Source organism: Tetrao urogallus (assembly GCF_951394365.1).
Source record: "Tetrao urogallus genome assembly, chromosome: 13".
Taxonomy (NCBI): domain Eukaryota; kingdom Metazoa; phylum Chordata; class Aves; order Galliformes; family Phasianidae; genus Tetrao; species Tetrao urogallus.
The window spans coordinates 14,861,440-14,884,231 of record NC_136826.1 but is presented as its reverse complement, the minus strand read 5'-3'; the positions used below and the strand labels follow the sequence as shown (position 1 = coordinate 14,884,231).

The 22,792-nt window shown below is 40.8% G+C and overlaps 2 protein-coding genes across 2 annotated transcripts; both read left to right on the top strand.

The window, feature by feature from the left end:
- Positions 1-1,762: 1,762 nt before the first annotated feature.
- BRS3 (bombesin receptor subtype 3) lies at positions 1,763-6,068 on the top strand (the record flags this gene model as incomplete). The annotated part of the gene is made up of 3 exons (XM_079541873.1): positions 1,763-2,193; positions 4,705-5,056; positions 5,661-6,068. 3 exons carry the CDS (start codon positions 1,763-1,765, stop codon positions 6,066-6,068), a joined length of 1,191 nt encoding a protein of 396 aa, XP_079397999.1.
- A 6,217-nt stretch (positions 6,069-12,285) lies between these two features.
- On the top strand, positions 12,286-22,792 carry HTATSF1 (HIV-1 Tat specific factor 1; the record flags this gene model as incomplete). The annotated part of the gene is made up of 9 exons (XM_079541835.1): positions 12,286-12,453; positions 16,491-16,695; positions 17,024-17,071; positions 17,714-17,868; positions 18,950-19,117; positions 20,768-20,863; positions 21,348-21,437; positions 21,977-22,114; positions 22,508-22,792. 9 exons carry the CDS (start codon positions 12,286-12,288, stop codon positions 22,790-22,792), a joined length of 1,353 nt encoding a protein of 450 aa, XP_079397961.1.

Below are 22,792 nucleotides of genomic sequence, written 5' to 3'. Positions count from 1 at the left end.
AAGTATGGAGTTTCTTTCAGCTCAATCCCAGCTTTAGCTAAAAACCTGATGTCTCACTCAGATGCTGCCCTTGAGAGCTCAACACTTGGTGGATAGCAATTAGTTCCTAATGTTTGCTGATACTCTGCTTCACCTACACAGGAAACCTAAACATTTTATATAAGTATCTGACACTAAGCTGTCACAATCTGCTTTAGATGCTGAACTCTGTATTAAATATAATGCACAGTACTATGCTGGTGTAGGTGGACAACATAATCAGACATCTTCAAAGGCACCTAAATCTGTGAGCAACCTACGTACTGTGCCTGTATAAAGGGACGTATTATGGTTGATCGTGACAAGAACTCCTCTTCTAAAAGCACTTGCAAAAACATACTTGGGATCTTTAACCCCCACATCCCTTCTGTATCAGTGACTCCTTCTTCCACCTGGCCATAGCATGGGTCTGCTTTCCACAGCATCTGCACAGCATTGCTATGGGATTAGGAGAATGGAAATTAGAGGAATTTTTTTTTTCTCTAAATGAAACAAGCTTAATTTGCGTGTGTGTGTAGCTAAAGATAAAGGGCCATAAGACTGCTTTACTGATTTGAACAGATGATGTTCTCCACTCCAACGTCTCAGCTGAAGAACAGTCTGGAGGAAAAAACACTCCTAAAACAAGCTACTGATCTTCATCTTCAAGACATAAAACTCAGCCCGTTGACATCCTTTCCTATTACATTATTTAGAAATAAGCCTTCTTAATTTCTGGAGATTTAATCCAAGAGGTCCCATTCCGTTCCCTTAGTTTACAGTATAGTTAAGCAGAGGTTTGTCACAGAGCAGTTTCAGATTTGACTGTTGATTTATTTAAAGATAAATCATACTAACAAGTGTGAGACAGCAGCATGAAAAGTGATTTTTCTCTCAACAGACTTGAATCATCAGTTGTACCATTCAAAGCCTCTAAATACGACGACTACCGCAAGATAGTAGCAGGCTTCTGCACTGCAGCTGTCTGTAAGCCTGCTCAAACAGCAGCGTAAATCATGGCTTTGTTGTCAACTAGGCAGTTTCAAGGGACAAACATGAACTTTCGTGTAAGTGCCAGCAGGGTTACGGATATTGCCTTTTGGAAAGTCACTGCATTTCAGTGATGGAAACACCATCAGAGCACAGACAGGCATGGGCTGTCTCTAAGGCTTTTTTAAACAAATCCTATCTATAATTTGAGATATTTCTTTATCTGCCATCAGGAGACTGTAGAGCTTTATGTTAAATCAATATATTCTGTGCTTACCTGTACGATTCAGAAAACTATGTCAAGTTTTCATTTTATTTCCTTTCCAGAACATTTTGAAAAATATGAGTAAAGATTTGCCAGGCACTTTCTGAATCCTTCTGCATGTTAGATACAGTAACTGTAATACAATACTTATTTGCCAGGTACCTCCCAGAAAAAGACACAATTTCTGCTGGGATCTTTAAAGAAACCCTCTTACTCTTCTTTCCTCCTCCCTCCCTGCTTCACTAGCTGAAAAGCCAATAAAAAAATTCTCCACCTCCTACACAGTTCAGAAGAAGATCTGTGTGCATTTATCCTAGGCACGTTTGGAGACCCAGAAGGGGATGAAGGTAGTTAACGTGCAATGGGAATCTTCACTTCAGGCACTAACCTCTACCTTTGTGCTGACTTTGCTGATATGCTGCAAGCTAAATATTAGACAATTTTTTGTTCAAATTAAGTCCAGCCTGAGAAGAAGAGATGGTTAAAGAAATGTCTCAAGTATACTTGCATCCACCTAATCAGACATTGTGTGCAGCTACAAATGGTACAGAACTGAAATCAATCATAGAGAATGAAACAACAAATGAAAAATGGACCGAAGATTCCTTTCCAGGATTAGAAATACTGTGCACAATTTATGTTACATATGCTGTGATCATTTCAGTGGGTCTCCTTGGAAATGCTATACTCATCAAAGTCTTTTTCAAGATTAAATCAATGCAGACGGTTCCAAATATCTTCATCACCAGCTTGGCATTTGGAGACCTGCTGCTTTTATTAACTTGCGTGCCTGTAGATGCAACGCGGTACATTGTGGATACCTGGATCTTCGGGAGAATCGGGTGCAAGCTGCTGTCTTTCATCCAGTTAACATCAGTTGGAGTGTCAGTGTTCACACTGACTGTTCTCAGTGCTGACAGGTGGGTCTGATGCATCTGATTTGCCTCAGGTGTGAAGTTAGGAATGAATAAAAGAGCAGAAATGATTGTTTTGCTCAGTATTAAGTGGCATATTGTGACTCTCCCATTTAACTTAAAAAATGTGTTAGAAAAATTGGAGCAGTTCTTTTTAATGGAGTGAAGTGAGAAAAAGTCCATAAGTCTTCTGACCTTTTATTAGCTTGAAGTACAGTATGATTTTTTTTTCTCTGTTGCACGGAAGAAGTAAATTGTTTAAGGCAGGGAAAAGACTGTATATTGGTGCTATCTAGTGGTGCTCTAAAGTAGTCAATGAAAATGAAAAACTGATCTGAAAAAATGGAGTGGAAATCCTTTGTCTTACTGTCTGCAGTCAGTGAGGCTCTAAACTCTTACAGCTGAAAGGTCTGACGTGTGGCACAGAAAGCCAGAAGGAAACTCACTGCAGACTGTGAGACAAACTACTTTCCTGACTCTCCTGACTTCATGGCTACAGCAATGCTACAGTAATTTTCAGCATGGTGAGCGCTTAGTGTGAGATAACACGCCACAACTCAAGTGTTTTCTCTGCTGTGTGCTCACAGCTTTTATATTTCTTCCTTTACATACTTCAGCACAGATGTTCTGAAGTTAAATTCAGGTTACAAATGAAGCACTGTTGGTAGGGACCGGTGCTCCCATATGACTTGTGTCAGGACATGCTGAATAATCTGTTTAAAGTGCACCTCCTTTCTGAACGAACAATACTATGACGAGATTTCAGTCCAATGAGCACGAGCTGATTATTTTATCAGTTAATATTAAGTATTCAGTATTTCAGTATTAGCAAAGAAAAGATTCTCATTTTGTGTGCCAGCAGTAGAGTATTGTATGTAACAGCAAGTAGCTCACGTGTGCAGACATTAAATCCCAAGCAATGCTACTGCTATTGTGCTCTGACAACAAAATCAGCCAACGTAACACTGGCTGTATTGGGACAGACTAAGGGTCATGTGGGCCAGTACTCAGAGTCCAGCAGTGGAATACAAGGACAAGAAAAGACAGGGAGAGTGAGAACATGGTGATGATACAGCACTGCACCAATTCCCTAGGCCTTCAGATGACCTCCAGAGCAGATGTAGTTTGTCTGCTTTGTAACCTCAATGGACGTCTCTTCTTTGCCCTTGCTCAGTGTCTTCCTGAACTTGTTTAGCAATGCTTTGCACTGACCCTTTCATTCTCTCTTTTTGTTTTTGTTTTGTTTTGTTTTTAATGTGGCTTCACTTGATAGCCCCGACTCTTGTTCTGAAAGACTCAACAACTCATTATCAGTCCTCTCCAGGCCATCCATTTTATGTTCCATCCTTAGTATGTTTTTCTGAGATAAGGTGTGCAGAACAGCAAACGGTATCCATGAGTTGCCTGAACCAGAGATACAGGGAACTGCACAATATCTCTTTTTTTCTTGCCATTGCTTTCCTAACAGTTCCTAACATTTAGATGAATATCAAGCTGATGTTTTCACTGAACTATCTATCACAGTTCCAAGGTCTTAATCCCGCACGAAGTCAGCTTGGTATCCATTACCAGGGCCCTCACTTCCATATTTGATTCTTCATAGTAGCTGTTGTGAAAGTACTCCACAAATGTTTCCACAGGATAACTATACGGAAAACTTACTTAGTTCAGAACATGAATCCTGTACATGATCAGGTTCCAGTAGGCTAAAAGACCTTAAGTTCAATAAAAATTATGTTTATATGATAAATGACAGTCCAGCATGCAGTTTTCTGTTTAAACTTGCCTAGAGGAGAAAGAGAAAATCAGCTTCAGCTTGTGCAAAATGGTACAACTATGCTGTCTTGCTCTCTGGATCTTTTTCATATCTCCTTTCATGCCATCTGCTGGCCCCCTGTAAGGCCCCCTCTGTCTTCTGTCTTCTCTTTCTGTCTTCTGTCTTCCTTTCCACACTGACTTTCACACATCCGTAGATTCACCCAAAGTTCCTCAAATGTGTGACTCAGTCCACATGTGGCTGAATCACAGGCCGTGTATCACCAGCAGTATTTGCTCATGCTTTATAAATGTGAATGAACACCTGAGCATTGCTTTGAGTAAGATCACTACACTCACTGGGGTCTTTCTTATGAACACCGAGGAGAACAACAGCACACGTGCTTGGTTTCAAGTATTTATAAACTGGTTCTCAAACTAGTTCCCTCATTTAACTTTCGGTGCAGTGCCACGAAAATAGGAGAGATGATCGTGAAAATAGGACAGAGGATTCCTTTTACTGATTCTAATCTGAACAGTAGAAGGCACCTTTACTAAGGAAGGCTTTGATGACGAGTTCTGCCAGCCAACTCATTAAAATAACACATTCGAAATCAACCTTTGCATTTCCATCTGAATCATCATGTTCCATTTCCAAGACGATTCTTCAGCCGAAACAGAGATGCTGTTATCTGCAGTGAGTGTGCATGATCGGAGCTGGCACTACTACTGTACTCTGACAACGGCGTTGGTTGCTTCTAGGTACAGAGCCATTGTTAAGCCCCTGGAGCTGCAGACCTCGGACGCGCTCCTGAAGACCTGCTGTAAAGCTGGCTGTGTGTGGATTGTCTCCATGGTATTTGCTATCCCCGAGGCTGTTTTTTCAGATTTGTACTCTTTCAGCAATCCGGAGAAAAATGTAACTTTTGAGGCATGTGCTCCCTATCCTGTATCTGAGAAGATACTGCAGGAAGTGCATTCCTTGATTTGCTTCCTTGTGTTCTACATTGTGCCACTGGCTGTTATTTCTGTCTATTATTTTCTTATCGCCAGAACTTTATACAAAAGTACATTCAACATGCCAGCAGAAGAACACGGTCATGCCCGTAAGCAGGTAAGTTATGATCAAGCACTAAAGTGTCCGTTTTTCCGGAATCTAACACGCTGATTGAACTCTTCATTCCTAAGTGCAAAGCCTTTTCCTGATAGCATGCACAAACAGATGAGTAAAATTCTCCATAAACCCATATTAGCAATTCAAATTCAGCTGTGTGCTTACGCACACGCTTATGACTCATAAACTCAATTGTGAGTGTACATGGCTTCCTAACGAGAAATAGAGTTTGCTTTGCTTTATTATGATCCTATAAAACTCAGGAGTTAATGATGTTGAATTCTAAGCTGTAAGACCTCATCCTTGTTACCTGACACGTCAAGCATTGTGCTTTCAAACCCTACATTAGATAAGATTCCCATGTGCTTTATAACGGAAAGGGAATGTGCTCCACACTGGAAAGACTTCCTTTAAAAATAATAAAATATATTTATTTTCTTTTTTTCTTCTTTTTCTTCCTTTTTTTTTTTTTTTTTCCCCTTTTTTTCCTCTGCTGTTTTGCTTTTTTGGTCACTAATGCATTTAAACTCTTCTGAAAATCAGCACCAACTAAGTAACTGTAATTAATTGCCATTAATACCAGATATGCATTATTTTCTTGTAGATTGAATCCCGCAAGAGAGTTGCAAAAACAGTGCTGGTGCTTGTTGCTTTGTTTGCCTTTTGCTGGTTGCCCAACCACATCCTCTACCTATACCGCTCTTTTACATACCATGCTTCTGTAGATGCTTCTACCTTTCATCTGATAGTTACTATTTTTTCCCGTGCCTTGGCCTTCAGCAATTCCTGTGTCAATCCTTTTGCTCTTTATTGGCTGAGTAAAAGTTTCCGCCAACATTTTAAGAAGCAAGTCTCGTGCTGCAAGGCCAAGCTTCGCACAAAGCCTCCCAGCGCTCCCCACAGCAATTCACCCCCCAGAGCTCTGTCAGTCACAGGCAGCACACACGGCTCAGAAATCAGCATTACGCTGCTGACAGACTACAGCATCACAAAAGAAGAGGAAAGTGTGTAGTTTGTTTGTGGGGAAGGACAGAAAACGAGCGTTTGCAGTCAAGTCACTACTGCCTGTGTCATGAAGGAGGTGCCATGTCTTGCTCTGCCTCTGAAAGGATTTTCATCAGGAGTTCCTAACATTTGTAAAACACACAACAAAGAAAGCAAAGCGCGTGTGAGAAGAAGCTAAAGCAGCTGAAATTTTCAGTGTAAGCTCAGAGGAATTGCTCACGTGCCCAAGCATGAACACGCACCCTTGGCTGAGGTTCGTGTGCTGGACGGGAGACTGCAACGTTGCTGTGAGAACTGGCCATGGGGATTGCTTTGTTCTCAGTGATTTTTTTCTTTCTTTTGTGACTGGAAGCTCCCTTCTGTCAAGTACCTGCATCTAAAGCATGCATACTGATCTAAACATCAGCCTGGCAGGTGTTTGGTTCATTTCCTTTCTTGTCCCAAATACTGGAAATTGATACATGCATTGGGAAATAAGCTAAGATGAGAGAAAGGTAAAGCTTGTAGCATGGTGTGATAAAAAAGAAAAAGCATTATTGCCAGATCCACATTGCCCTTTGCTCCACCAGTGACTTTGAAATTCTGACTACAGAGCTGACTGCAGTGACAGGGATGCTCTCTCTACATCAAACGAACCAGCAGGTCATTGTTCTGGTCAGCGATAATCATCTTTACCAAATTTGTAAAATTCCATTCGATCTATGGGTCAACACATCAACAAGAGCTTTGTTCTTCACTGCTACAGTGATTTTACATCAAGAGTTGCAGTTTGGATTCACAGTGCACTTCCAAAGCTAACTGCTCAGACATCCCCACCTGCCGTACTTTGCTCTGTCTCCCAGAGCAGCCTTGAGTGCACAAGCAGTATTTCTTCTGGAGGAAACTGTTCACACATGGGACCAGACTGGAGCTGACAGCCCCCAAAAGCGTAGTGCATGAGTGCCAGGATAACCATTTCTCTCCACAGACCCTCCCCTACTGCTGTGTATTGCTTGGTCAAGTGGCCATTTCTAAACCACCTGCACATTTCTAAGCATGCAGGGAGGGCTGGATTTTTCCATTGTACTAGCTTTTATGAGATTAGCTTTCCCATCTCACATCCACTCGTTCTGATAACACAAGTCAGTGATAGCCTATCACGGGCAGCCTCTATATCCCCAAAAAGCTCAGCAGCTTGTCAGGAAATAACAGGAAAGCAAATCTACTGACCCCACCTTACAAAAGTGTTGAATGACACTTGTTTTTATTAAGCTGTGTACCCTGAACCAAAATTTTGTTCTGTGGGAGTTGGTGGTTAAAAAAACCACAATGGATTTTCCACTGCATAAAGTAAGGGATTCCATCTCAAAAAAAGAATACATGCGTTACATTATTGAAGAGAGGCCGCAATGTATGAATCACACGGAACGGTGCTCCTGGTCACAGAAGTTTGAATTGCATGTCTCATTTGACAGGCTACCTCACCCCTCAAGACATAATGCTCCTCCAGCTGCACACAGCCCTTCACCAGGATGGAAATCCATCCATCCACGCACTGTTATTTGAGTTCTTTATATGAAGCAGAAAATCTCTTTGCAGTCTCTCTCTTCTGACTGCCCTCATCAGAATAATAAAACCACGCTAGAAATCCCAAGGTGTTGGAATACAACCTCTATAGTCCTCTTAAACCAGTTTAACGATAGCCCATTTTAATGCCATCAAGCCTGGCCTTGTTTTACTTCTCTCTTCACATCACTCGCTGCAAGGCGATAAGCACTAATTATTCAAATGCTGTCTCCATTTTATTGTATCAACTGTACGCCACAATAGGACCACTGCAGTAAATGGAAACATAACAGCACAGAAATGCAATTTATGGGAAAGCAGACTCCAGAGATGTTAATTTTGCTCTTTGTCTGAACAGAACACATTCCTTGGTACTGAGGTACATACGAGTATGTACATATTGCGTTGATATTCTCCCATTCTCATTCTATTTAGTGGAACTGCACAGTGAGATGCAGATGGGTAAATAAGCCTACACATTTAAGACCCTCCTTTTCTCTTCCTAGATCTTACTAAAGAGAATTCTAAATAAAAGAAAGATCAACAAACACTGCACTTCCTTACACCACTCTTGATTCTAGCTTATTAAAGCCTTTAGCAAATAATCTGCCACATGTTTCTGGACCTCACAGTTTGTCTCTGTCTGAGAGCATATTTCCCACTGCAAAATCCTTGCTCTACAGTAGGCCTTAAATATCACTGTTTCCTAATTCACCACTTCATTTGCTCTGCATGCAGATACTTTTTGCTTGTGTAATGACTCCTCCAGCTGGATGGTCTATCTATTGCTCACACACTGTACTAGCAAATTGATGTTTTTACTATATGCTGCACATCTTTCAAGCCATAATTTAAGTACTCCATGTACCTTATGCTTTAATTCCATACTTTCAAATCTTCATGAGATGTTGAATTGCAGTGATATATTGGACAATATTTTTATCTGAACGATCTGATATTTCTCATTGCATCTATTTATTCAATATAAATATCCATAAAACATCTTTGTGTTGCCATAACTGGGCTCAGGGGAAAGGGTTGCTTCTTTCAGTGTATTTTCTCAGTGCTGAAAAACAGCTCTCTCAGCCCTAAGTAGTACAGGTGTAATTCTACAAAAGAATAGGGGAAGGATGACTATTTACAGAAATATTCGATGTCACTTAGCAAAAAAATGGCATGAAGAATTAGAATTTTACTATTTATACTCACAATGAAATAATATGTAGCAGAAAGGTACAAAATACAGAAAGGCAAGACTGAAAAGACTTGTTCATACGGAGTTTTACTGGGTAAGTAAATACTATTTTAGGGTTTGCCTTTTTGCAGTTTGTTTTATATGTACACATTGCCAGATTTCAGGTTCAGACGTAACAGAGAATGTTTTTGTTAGCAACAGGTCAAGTATGAGTGCTCCAATTTGTGCTTTCAATGTAAGATATTGGATTGGCTTCAGAAGGATATTTTCCACAAAAAAAATTAACAAAAGAATGTCAAAGCATGGATGCTGTAAAACAGAGTGCATCTCCAGCAAACCGCACTGACTGTTAAAGTCACTTTGTGCAACTGTAACCACTTTATAGCTCGCCCTCTTGTTTCCATAGAAAGCATCATTTTGTTTTACAGTTAAATACGGGCTGCCTACTGATGGTCATGTGTTTCTGCTAAGAATACTGCAATTAAATAAGAGGCTAAATTTACTCACAGCTACAGGACTTGCACATTTCAATCAAGGATACTTAGAATTAAAAAAAAAAAAAGTACAGGCTCTAATTGGTATTTAGTTATGGCTTCTGCCAAGGCTGGTCCCCTCAGTGAAAGGTGAACTATTCTGAGGAATTTCCACTGTCAACACAGGAGGCAGTATTTAATTTCTAGCACACCTACATCCAGCAGCGTTTTCACAGTCACTCTCGCTAGCCTGTGTGTCAGAGCTGCAGGCCCCAGCCCCATAGAAAGCACACAGGAATAACCTCTCTGTAATGAATCAGTATTTAACGCCTCCCTGACACGGCATAGTAAAGCATCTTAAGAAATGAAGTGTTACATGTTTACCTGTCAGCTAGTGAACTGCTGGTTCTGCTTTAACAAATATCAGAATGCTTTATTAAGCCAAGGTTTTGGTACTTTTAGTAGGTGGTATCTCTGGAACAACATCCAGTTCTGATGAATCAGGATTTCCTTTATCACTTAGAAAAGTCAAACACAGATACAAGATCATAACTAGATTACATGCTAATGCCTCCTTTTACTGTTTGCTTTGAGATATTTTGTCATTTAAAATGTCATTTCCTGACATTCTGTCCCCAGAACCTGCAGCTCATCCTTCTCCTGCTGCAGCAGCCGTGCTTGTGCAGCTATGAATTCAGTTATTCCAAGAGTGTGATTGAGGCTGTCTCAATTTAAAAAAAAAAAGAGAGTAAGAAAAATTATTGGTTTTCAGCTGAATTAGCTCCCTGAGCTGGCTTACTGTATGGTTGTTACTTAAAATGAAGAGAACAGATGGCAGTGACAAGGTAAGAAGCTACTGGATGTCAGCTGTTCTGCAGTAGCTGCCTTCATGCATGGTGTTCTCTGTGGGAAGTGCAAAGGATTCTGAGGTAGTTTGTCCTCATATCTGCAGCAGAAGTATACAGGCCAGACTTACCATGAAGGAACTGATGTTCGGTAGCTGGATAACCCTGCTGCAAGCAAGCACGCTCTTAATTCTAGCAGTTTGTGAGGATTAAATTTGGATGTCCCACTCCCCAAAATAGTGCTTGGATGACTTGTTTTAGGCACAGCTACAGTGAAAGTGCTCTCCAATCCTCCTGCCACAGCCATGCCAATCTGTAAGATACCTCTTGCACACCAAAAGAAGGAATCTGAATTTTTGAGTTTACTGTTAAGCACTCAAGCAGGGAAAAAAAGGAGCTTATATACTAGCACTCTGGCTTTTTGGTCCAAGGACATCAGATCAAGCATTTGTTAAAGTGAAATGCAAAACACTTGGGAAATCTGTAACATGTGGACACAGAGTTCACTACATTTACCCAGGCTGTAAATGTGAAAAACTCTGCAAATATCAGATTAGTGGTCTAAGACTTAAATTGTAGAGCTCTTAGAGCATTTAAGACTGTGATTATCATGCTACCAAATATATTCCAATTTAAACCTTGCAAATAAATACTTAGGCCTATTAAAACCTTTCTCTTCATGTTACCGCCTAAGAGTGGAAAAGGAGCGAGTGGGCATCAAACCTCAGCAGCTGACTCACTGATTATTTTTTCCCCCAAACATCAATACAGGCTGCTCTGATCTTACTGGTGTCGGGAACATACAAAGGACAGTAATCTGACCTACATTTAGATCAATTTCATTTTTCAAGTAAGCACAGCTGACAACAAGCCTCCCATGTACCCCACTAAAAATGAGCTATTTCAGAGCCGATAGAAATGTCTCTTAAGCTGTCAGATCATAAGCGATAATACAACAACTTTTGGATGATTATCGGAATAGCCCTGCCAAGAGAAAATTCTTGAAGCATGAAAGAAGCCATTAACTAGGCTGGGTGTTCTTTGTGTAACAGCCAAAGGTTACTAAAAGTCTCTATTTATATCCAAAGCAATTTTATCTGGCTGTCTGTTGACCAGCCAGTTAGCTACGTCGGTCAATCCCTACTGAGCTTCAGACACTCAGAATTGTGTCTTTGATTTTATTATCATTCCAGTCTGTCTGACAGCACGGATATATTTATCCATGGAATACTCATTTCCAGAACATTTCTGCACAGAGCGTCGTTTTTCTGAGTGAAAAGACTGCTTTGCCACTGTGTCACCCGGCAGCCTGCCCTGCAGCTTCCACAGAGCAGTGACACTGCCACCAAACCCACCTGCACTGCCCCAACGCCTGCACTTTACAGCTCCAGGTTAAGCTCTGCTTAATGAAACATAAGCAGCAGGCTTCTTCACCCTCCAAATATACACCTCTAAATATACCCCTTAGCAAGTAAATTTGCTATTGGTGTAGATCTATCCAGATTGCAGTGAAAACCTGTAGATGGCACCAAGGTAAGCCCCGTTATGAGAATCGATTCAAGTCGGCCGCGGTGCCGAGGGCACGAGGTGCCACGGCGCTTCACCCACGGCAGACTTTATTTCATCCCGTGAATAAAACGGCCGCAGCTCCCACGCCAGGCCTGCTCAGACACCGCTGCTCCCTACAGCGGCTCTAGGGAACGCCGCCGTCCCGCTCAAGCACCGCCTGAGACGCCATTACTGCTGCACTCCGCCCGCCCCCACAACCAAACCCCGCCTCTTCTGCGCGCGCCCGCCGCTCCGACCAGGGTAGGACCACGCTGCCTCCCCATTAGCTCCGCGGATCTCCTCGTGACCTGCCATCCCGCGTCTCATTGGCTGAGATGAAGGAAGGAGTTCCTCGCGCGGGCTGGGGGCTACTTCCGCTCCTGCGCGCTGCAAGGCCCGGGGTCGGTCACCGGCGGCGCGGGGCTGAGCGGGCGGTGCGTGCCCGCCTCTGTCGCCCGCGCGTGCCCGCGGTCCCCGCGCGCTCCCGGCCCCGCCGCTCTGAGGGGCGGGGCGAGCAGCGTCTCAGTCGGCAGCGCGGGCGAGTAGGCCCTGGTACGTAGGCCCGGAGCGGCCGTTCTGCCTTCTCTCTCAGCGCCGAGGCCCGCCGACCGGGCCAGGATGAGCGGCGAGGATGGCAACGAGGAGTTCTACCGGCAGCTGCAGCTCCAGCAGCAGTACGAGGCCGAGCGCGGCGGCGAGGGCGAGGCCGACCCCTTCACCTACGTGGACCCTGCCGACGGGGCCGCCTACGAGTGGGACCGGGAGAAGAAGGCCTGGTTCCCCAAGGTGCGTCCCCCTGCCGTGGCCGTGCGGGGCGGCGGCTCTGAATGGAGCGGCCTTTGATGCTTCTGATTTAGTGTTACTTTCAATTCTTGTGGTATCTGCGGCAATCCTTGTCTTGCTGGTCGAAGTGGAGCAGTGGAATGGCCGTTATAAAGGCTCAGATGAAAAATAACGAAATGCATTCGTTTTCTCTTTTATTATTATCTGAAAACTATGCAAATGTAAAAATATCTTCCCTTTCCTGAGATCTTGCACTTGAAAATTAAGCATATTTGACCACAGAGATTTTGTACAGAGCAGAAACATCACAGTTTCCTTTTTTTTTTTTTTTTTTTTAAAAATATTTTTTCAAATATTCAGAATATTTGATGAATTTAGAGATTATATCAGTTTAATGTGGTCAGCCAGTCTGCTGATCTGCAGGTAGAATGCTGTTGTTCCTCTGTAACAGCGAGAGGTAACTACTTCACTTACAAGTATTGAACTGCTTTATAATGTGTATTTTGTAAACCTGCTGTGCCAGTTTGTGTTTGTGGCCATGAATTTGTGAATCTGAGTGAGAATGAAATCAATTATGATGCTTGTGTGTGTATAAACCTAGCAGTGTGTCCGTGCTGCACATGACTTGCGGAGGGCTAAAACCATGTGAAAAAATCTGGGCTGCCAAAGTGGAGCAGCAAACAAGTGGGTATCCCTGGCTCCCTGGGGAGGGATGCATTCAGTCAGCACAGTGCATTCTGAAAGAGTTCTTCTCCCCTCGCTCCTGTTTCTTTCCTTCTTTCTCACGTATTTTATCTGTCTTTTTCTCTCAGGAGCGTTAATCTTTCCTAAAATGCCTTTCTTATCTCATGTTATAGATTGGGGGGTTGATTGTGCTTTGAGAAGCTTGATCCAGCTGATGGCTGTGAATATTTAACTTGAGCTTCTGCTAATCTGAATTAAGGTCTATACTGGTTTCTGATGTGAGGCATATCTTAGCTTACGAGTTCCTTCTCTCAAATTTCAGGAGAAATGATGTAAGAACAGAAAAATTCATTAATAAGTATGGTTCACAGCAGAAGTTAATAAATAATCCCAGTGCAGCTCTGTGTTATAGGTAGGTCAGTGAGCTAGATGTTATCATGTCTCAGGTTACTTTGTTTGGTTAAAGATCTGTAGGCTAGTATGGTGAGTGCTTCTCCACTTTGGGGACTTCACTACTACGTGTTTCAAAGCAGTGCCTGGAGTCGATATTAGCTGAAAGAGTTCCTCAGAAAAAAATTGGAAAGATGCAGTTGCTTCTATTATTTAATGATTTTTTTCTTTCAGTGGCACTATATCAGTAGGTACCACCCTTTGATGGATGGACACAGCACAAAGCCTTTTATTGAATTCATCAGCTGTCCATGCTTCCTATGAAAAAACAGATGTGGGATGTTTTCTGTAAGCCTAAAGTATCTGTTCTTCATTTGGATAATTAATTCCTTTCCACTTCAGTGTAATTAGTAGTTAATTATATGGTAGCATGTCCTGCAGTATTGTGTTTCTTTTCTTATAAGCTTAAGTGCCCCAAACTGTACAACAGTGGGCATAGATGTAGAACTGATCTCTTATTCCTGCTGTTTGCCCCCAGAACTGGGCTGAAGCCCCAAACCTGTATAGAATCATAGAATCACCAGGACTGGAAAGGAGCTCCGAGGTCATCCAGTCCAGCCATCCACCCACCACCAACATCTCCCCACTGAATCACATCCCTTAGTACAACATCTGAACACTTCTTGAGCATGTTTAGATGTTGTACTTAATTTGTTTATGCTTGCAAGAAGATATTTAAAAGTGAAATAGTTGTAATGGTGTAAGCAGTAGTGTGATCACATGTAATGGAAAAATGATCTTTGATATTGACTGCTAAAACATGACAGTCTGGTGCATAGTAGGTCATATACTAAGAATAAATCTAGCTTTACATAAGAATGTGGGTCCCCCAAAGTTGGAAATGGTATTGCTGGATAGAAGTGGCTCGTTGCTGGAGGTTTTATCACTAACTTCTCTGATGAAAATGAGCAATGCTGTTCACCAAATAACATAACAGCTTTTTAATTCTCTGGATTTCACCAAGTGTGAAACTAAGAATGCTCAGGTTGCATTTGACACAAGCAACCCTTATTTGAACACTTTTTTTTTTTGTCCTCTAGTGATCATTGTACTCCTTGTTACTGACACTATGTTATGCCATGCTGTAAGAGCAGCTGCTGGTGCTCCTAGCAGAGGTGTGCTGCCAGTGCAGAAGCTGTCATGCTACACTTCTAAGTAATGTGGAGCTCTGTGGCATTTTGCATTATTCATGGCAAGCCTGTTATTGTCAACTCAGTGTATTTTTGTCAAAAATAAAGGCTTGAAACATTGAGCTTCAAATCACTGTGGAAGGTATGAGAGTGCATTATCATTGCTGACCCTTGCTGCTGTCCATTGTGTCACTCTGTTACAGTAGCTTGTTGGAGTGGAGTTTTGTTCCATTTGAATACAGATGAAGCAAGTGCAGTACAGGTCAAAGACTCAGGAAACAACATTTCAGTGTGTACCTTCAGAAAGTACCTTACTGTGCAGTGGTGCTCATGAAATCAGCTGTGATATATTATCTCTGAGTGTACTGGGGCTATTCCAGGTATATGTATGGACTGTGAGGAGAATTCCTTGAGAGCAGCTCTGTCGAGGGGTCCCTGCAGATGAAAAACTTAACGGGAACCAGCAGTGTGTGCTTGCAGCCCAGAAGGCCACCAGCAACCTGGGCTACATCAGAATAGGGGTGGCAGCAGGGTGAGGGAGCTGATTGATTGTCCTCCTCTGCTCTGTGCTCGTGAGACCCCGTCAGAAGTACTGTGTCCAGGTTTGGGACCCCCAGCTCAGGAGAGATGTGGAGACACGAGGACGATCGGAGGGCTGGAGGACCTCTACTATGAAGACAGGTTGAGGGAGCCGGGCTCGTTCAGCCTGCAGGAGTCTCTGGGGAGACCTGTTAGCAGCCTGCCAGTACATGAAGGGAACTTTTCAGCGGGAGAAAAATCAACTTTCTGCATGTGTAGATAATGACAGGACGAGGGGGAATGGTTTTTAACTGAAAAAGAGATTTTTCACTGGGATCTGGGAGGAGGGTGAGGTGCTAGCACAGGCTGCTTAGAGAAGTTGCAGATGCCCCATCCTTGGGTTGGTCCCAACCTGGTTGGTTGGGGCCCAGGGCAACCCGATCTAGTGCCTGATTTAGTGGTTGGCAACCCTGTGCATGGCAGGAGAGTTGGAGCTAGATCATCTTTGAGGTCACTTCTAACTCAAGCCATTCCGTGGTTCTGTGCTGATCTCTTTGCATGTTTTTGCTAGTGACTAGTTCTAAAATTTACTTGGCTGAAAGTACTGGTATCGTTTGTAGTTCATTTGTTCCCTGTCTTTAAAAGATAGACATTAGCTGATCTTACACAATTAGAGTCTTTTTCTAGAAAAAAGTAAGCTAATTATTCATCTATTAGCAGAACGTGAAGTAGAATATACAGCCTGATAAGCAGTGTGTCAGTATACAGCTCTGTTCAAGTGCAATATTGATGGCCTGTCACCACAAATATATTTCATCTCTGTAAATGTTTCTGTGAAAAAACAGATGCCTACAAATGTTGGTCATCCATCATCTTTGGGTAAGCTGTTGGCTTACTGTCAGTGTCACTTTATCTCTTCAGTGTGGTAAGGAGTGCTTGCTTTCTGTCCTTGAAGCAATTCCAGTTTAAGCTGAAAGCAGAAAGCTTTGCTTGAAAAAGGCAGAACTTGCGAAATGTTTGTTTGAAAACTTTGTGCTGTGCATTAATGGGTGAATGTGGTTGAGGAAATACCTGAATTCACAGTTCTTGCTGTCCATGTGGCTTTTTACAAAGATGACTCATTATTTTCTGCGGTGATGGGTTGAAAAATGACCACAACTAAGAAGATAATTTCCAAAATGTTAACACTAAAATACTTCCAAACGTTAATTTGTAATTCTTAGAATTTGGGGTTTTAATTTTCTCATTTAATTTCAGATAACAGAAGATTTCCTGGCTACGTATCACGCTAACTATGGCTTCAATGCAGACGAAACGGATAGTTCATCTGCTTCTGGCACAGCAACTGAAAACAAGCTACCACTGAGTTCTAAGACATCAGAATCACAACCATCAGCAAACGAGAAGGGACCAAAACAAACAGAACCAAAACAAAAAACAGAAAAACGGAAACTTGAGCCGGGTAAGTGATGAAGAGTTTCTGTCTCTGTAGGCTTAATCCTGCATAGTACTAAGTGGAAACTGACAGTTGTTCGGTATTACCACGAAAAGCAAACGTATCTGTCATTCTGAAGTTCTTGCAAGTGATTTCAATCAAGCATGGTGCTTGATAGGTATCTCTCTAAGGCTGTATATAAGGTGAAAAAGAAAATTCAAGTATGTTTGGGGCTTCTCCTTCTCTCTTATAAATCTGAGGGAGCGTGAACATCAGAAATATATTATGTGATTCCATGTTTAACATATTGGTGTGACTGAATTCAAACTGTTGTTTTCCTCTTTTTGTTTTTTAGGATGGTTTCATGTTGAAGAAGACAGAAACACAAATGTTTATGTGACTGGTAAGTATTACCACATTTAGATCAAAGCAAATAAATCTTATAAGGAAAACTGTTTGTCCCACTGACTTCTAATATTATGCTCAGTCTGCCATTTGCAATTGCTTAACCTTGTTTCTGACTTCATAATACCTTTGTGACCTTTTCAATTGCATTTTTTGGAAAGTAATCTAAGTGCATTTATCTTTTAAATGTGATATTCTGTGAGATGTAGCAGCCAAGTCCCTAAACTGTCATTCTTTCTTTCATTCTTTTTTTTTTAATTGTTTTTAGTAAGAAAAACAACTCCAAAGTCACAAGGAATAGGATAAAAAGAACATACTAGAGATTAGGGAGCACATAGATGTCACTGTATCACAGAATCGTTGGGGTTGGAAGGGACCTCCAGAGATCATTGAGTCCAACCCCCCAGATATACTCAATTTATTTAGAAATAAAAATGTCAGTGGAATAATGCTTGTAAGGTAATAGCAAAAATATTGATTCCAAAGGCATTGATTTATTATTTTGTATGTAAAGTTTTGCCAAGTTTCCTATCTTTCCTTTAAAGAAACGCTGTTTTTTCTTCACTCGTGAGATTTAAAAATAAAAAACAGAAAGTTGAGTGAGATGTACTCAATCCTTCTATTTTAATGTACCTGACAGGTTTACCACCAGACATTACAAAAGATGAATTTGTCCAAGTCATGTCGAAAGGTGGGATCATTATGCGAGATCCTCAGACAGAGGAGCACAAAATCAAACTTTACAAAGATAAGGAAGGAAATCTCAAAGGAGACGGCCTCTGCTGCTATCTAAAGGTCAGTGGTGCACTGAAATGCTCTATTCCTTCCTGCTGAAAGTACTTGTGGCCACAGTTTCAAATTGATTTCAAAAGATTCTTGAAATATCTGAAGTATACAAGTTAGAACATACATGTCTGTTTGTGGGTATGTGCTGATATGTGGGTAGTTCTGGAATCGCTGTCCGTGCATCTCATTTGTTTTCCTCTTATCCAGCTCCCTAATGAAAATGTCCATTAATACCTGAACATACTCGGAAGTATTGCTGTCTCAGTTGTCAGTGATTATGGTGTGAAACAGGGAACCTCTTCATGTTCCACTAGAAAAACTTGTGTCCGTGTGGCTGGGAACGAAAACTAGGAGATGAAAAGGACTGTGGTGTAGCTGTGTATTTACAGCCCTTAACTGAGAACTGTTTTAAGTTCAGACCTGGATTTCAGAACTGCTCTTGTTCCCTATATTCATCTATAAAAGTTTGGGTTGCAGTCATATTTCCTTCATGTTTTTTAGCTGTGAATCATTTGGAAAGTTAGTGTATGCCACTACAGTCTGCTTTAACTCTGCAAGAAGCACCAGGCAGTACTGAGCAGCTGCCTTGTGATCTGCAGGCTAGCTCTATGATTGAGTAGTTAGAGCTGCTTAGTGCACAAGTTTGAATACAGTGTCTGCTGTGATTAACTTCTAGGAAAACGTTTCAAATGGCTGAACAGCCTAAATGTCAGCTGTTCTTGGAGAAGTGCTACAATATATACAGAAAGCCAAGCACCTGTTTTTTTTTTTTTCCCTTTCTTTCATCAGTTTGCACGAGTGTTGGGAGTAGTTTTAATGACACTTAATTGAAATATAAGCAGTTGCTTTTCAGAGCATTCATCTGCTACGACTGGTGAGGAAGTACTTGATTTACTTTAATTTAAAATACACAGTTCTGTGTGTTTCAGTGGTGGCTTTTTTTAGTTAAGACTAAAGAAGAGGTCTGGCATTATGGCTTTCAGTATCAGGGAATTGATTCTTAGCACAGCATTCTTAATTATATCTCACTGGATTAATTGCCTTTGCAGTGTGATTTTTAAGCTTGTGCTCTGTTTCTGTTTTCACATAGAGAGAATCAGTTCAACTTGCTTTGAGGCTTCTGGATGAGGCCGAAATTAGAGGCTATAAATTGCATGTTGAAGTTGCAAAATTTCAACTCAAGGGGGAGTATGATGCAAGCAAGAAGAAGAAGAAATGTAAAGACTACAAGAAGAAGTTGTCTCAACAGCAGAAGTTTGTATTATTTTTTTCTTTCTGTAAATTACTGCTTGAATCCATAGCGCTATTAAAGTGTTGCTTTGTTCAGATTAAATGCTAAGAGTTGCGCAGAAGTTCACCTGGCAGTGAAACAGTGCAAATGACATACATTTGAAGGGAAGGAGTTTCTGTGTTAATTGTTGACTTTATAAGCTTCATGACTACCGAATTAAAATAATACATAGGAAACCAAGTTTCTTTCAGTTATACAAGAAAACATTACATCTCAGGGGAGTTAAGACTTCTTTTTTTCCCAGAGTGTGAGAGTGGGTGAGTTCTGTGGTCCTAAGCTTACTTCATAAGGTAACAATTCTACATACATATACTGTTGGTATGGTGTTTTACTCACTGCAGATGGTGAGAGATGCTGGCTTTCCTAGCAGCAAGTGTTAACATGTCTCTGTAGATTCCCACAGCTTTATGGTTGGTGCCATTTTGCATTTTTTTAATCGTACACGGATGCATTGGGCTTATCTTTTAATAATTGTTTTTTTGCATTTTGAAAGAAGGTGAGAATTAAAAAGAAGAAAAAGGTTTTGAATGCATAGGACTCTTATTTTAATGTAAGCAGCATTCCACTAAACATTTTGAATAGTAATGCCAGTATATGTTATCACAGTTAAAGTGAGCAAAGTCTCCTTGACGTCTGACCAGTTAAGAATAAAAGCAGTTTGAAATGTTTGTGCCTCAGCTACATTGGCAGCTCTTGTTTTAAGTTGTCTCCAGTGTTGAGAGGGGAGAACTATGAAAACAGCATTTGACAGCAATTTGGATGAAAAAACAATTTGGGTTCTTTACTCATTCAGCTGTTTTGATTCTGTCTTACACGAACTGACTTCAGACGATACTCCTTTTGGGTTGAGGAACATAATTTACTTTCAAAGCAACTTGCTTTGGAAATCCAAGTTTTCTTCAGCTCGCGTAGCAGATAAAAGGAGCAATTTGAAGATTTTTTTTTTCCCCTTAAATATAAAATTCTGAGATTTAGAATTGCAAATAAATTTTTCTTTTTTCCTTTGGTAGTAGGATACGAAATACAAATTCTTGAAGAAAAGCTTATTTTTATCAGAAAGCAAAGTCATAGAAAAGATACACAAACCTAGCAGTGCAATTCAGGGTCACAGTCTCTATATGCTGTGGAACAAAATACATCTCATAGCAATCTCTCTGTGAGACCCAAGGAATTCTTGCATGTTTGTATAAATATGAGCACCAAAATTTTACCAAGGGGAAAAGTGGATTTCCTTTTTTACAAAATAAGTCTTCTGTTAGAAAAGATACTGATGTTTTTATTGGTGATGGGTGGTTTCTGAATCTGAGTTGATATGAAGGAGGAATTAAATATTATGTTTTTTTTTCTGTTTAGAAAAGTGCTTTGAATCTTTTTCTTAAAGTAACTTACATCTCTGTGGGTGTTTAAGTACCTTAAGCCCTTAACTGCTTTGTAGGAGAAATGGTAACATTGGATTCTTAACTGCGTTTCCTTAAGAAAAATTTAACTTTGTCAAAATGTTTTTCTGGATGTATTGTAAGAAATGCCAAATTAATGATTTTTTTTCAACAAATACTTGTAGAAACTGAAGAGAGCCGCAACAATATCTTCTTACTGTTGCTTCATTTCATTAGACAGCTGGATTGGAGGCCTGAGAAGAAAGATGGTGCAGCTCGAATGCGACACGAACGCATCGTTATTATCAGGAATATGTTTCACCCAAAGGACTTTGAGGTACAAAGAAGCAATTTGCTCCTGTAGATTATGCTGTTATAGCTAATGCTGAACTTCATGCCATGTTTTTTCAAAGTAAATGGGAAACCAATGAAACTTACCACTTGGGTGGGATTCTGCTTGTTACAAGCATTTGCTTAAAATTCAGGGAGCTGTTTCCAAAAAGCCAAATGCAGAGGTATTGATAAGAATAAGTTTTGCAAATCAGTCTTTTTCACAGAGTGTATGCTGCCAATATTTCTTTCTGGGATGAAAAGAAGAGTCCACAGTAATTATGTGAAGGGTGAAGAAGCCAGTACAAAATAACCTTATCAATAAGCTTACTTTGAGTAATTGTACTCAAATGAGAGCTGTGAACTTATAGTGGCTTTGAAAATAAAGTGTAGTGTTTGATTTATGAACATGTAATAGATTGATAGATTAATTCTGTTGGTGGTTATGCAAAAGTTGCATAAATTAATCCGTGTTAAATTAATCCTTGCAGGAGGATCCCTTAGTGCTAAATGAGATCAGGGAAGATCTACGGACAGAATGTGAAAAGTTTGGTCAAGTAAAGAAGGTTCTCATATTTGATGTAGGTATTTCTAGATGGCTGCGTTGGCAGAATTGATGTAATGTGTAAATGTACGAAGTACATAGGATTATTGCAGTGTGAGTGAAGCACTGTCATGTTTTCATGGATTTATTTCGTGAAAAGTTGACCTCATCTTTCAGTATTAGCTGTTTCAGAAATGAATTTGTAATCACTTTTCTCCACGCTGATTGAAGTTGACAGTCTAGCTTTTCCTGATAACTTGGATGCATGCCACAAGTTTGAAAGTTTATAAATAAATTCCTTTATAGCTAAACTAGCTGAAACATTTGTTTGCTATGTTCAAAAATTCTACTCTGTGTAAGAAAAAAAAAAAATAGAGTCTTAAGCAGTAGAACAAAATGTGCAAATCTTGCAACTTGTTTTAAAAAACAAGATGATATATGTTGAGATTAAATGCTAAGAGTTGCACAGAAGTTCTTCAAGCAATATCTTGACTTTTTTTGTAAGGCAAGCTAAAAGATGATAGAATAGATACACTGTATTTAGAGTACTGTTAAACAAAGCTTTTCTCTTTACAGAGGCACCCTGACGGCGTCGCTTCTGTGTCATTTAAGGAAGCAACAGAAGCTGATCTGTGCAAACTGACTCTAAATGGGAGGTGGTTTGGTGGCCGTCAGCTCAGTGCTGAAACGTGGGATGGTGTAACAGATTATCAGGTAGTCTTTCACAGTTCTACTTCCTGAAATTCTTATTCTGTATCTATTAATGTGAGCAAATACTTGTTATCCCCCTCCCCGTCCCCTTCCTCATGCCCCTCCCTTGTACCATCTTGCTTCTGCACAAAAACTGCTACATCCTTAAATATTCAATTTGGAAAAAAAAAAAAAAAAAAAAAAAAAGGTAAAGGACTTGTTTGTTCTTAAAAAAATGTGGATTAGAGATGCAAACATAGAGGATTATTCACTGGATGCACAGATAATTAGTTTACAGGTCCTACAGAAGTCTTGTGGTGTTACTGTGGTATAAAGTGCACATAACTTTCTCTGTATTAACGTATTCACTTTACATGTGCAGCTTCAGAGTGACAGGTTTAAACATGTCTTTGATAGGTGGAGGAGACTGCAAGAGAAAGGGAAGAAAGGCTGAAGGTCTGGGGATCGTTTTTAGAGGATCCTGATGCAAAGGAACAGCAAACCACGTCTGATTCGGATTCCACAACGAGTAGCGTTAAAATCCCTGAGAGCAGCCAACCTTCCAAAGTTAATGATACAGCCAAGGAGGATGTAAATGATGAAGGCCATAAGAAGGAGAATAATGGTGAGGGCATTAATGAAGATGGTGCTCCATCCACAGACAGCAGCCTTGCGGGCAGTGATGCTGAAGCAGATACATAA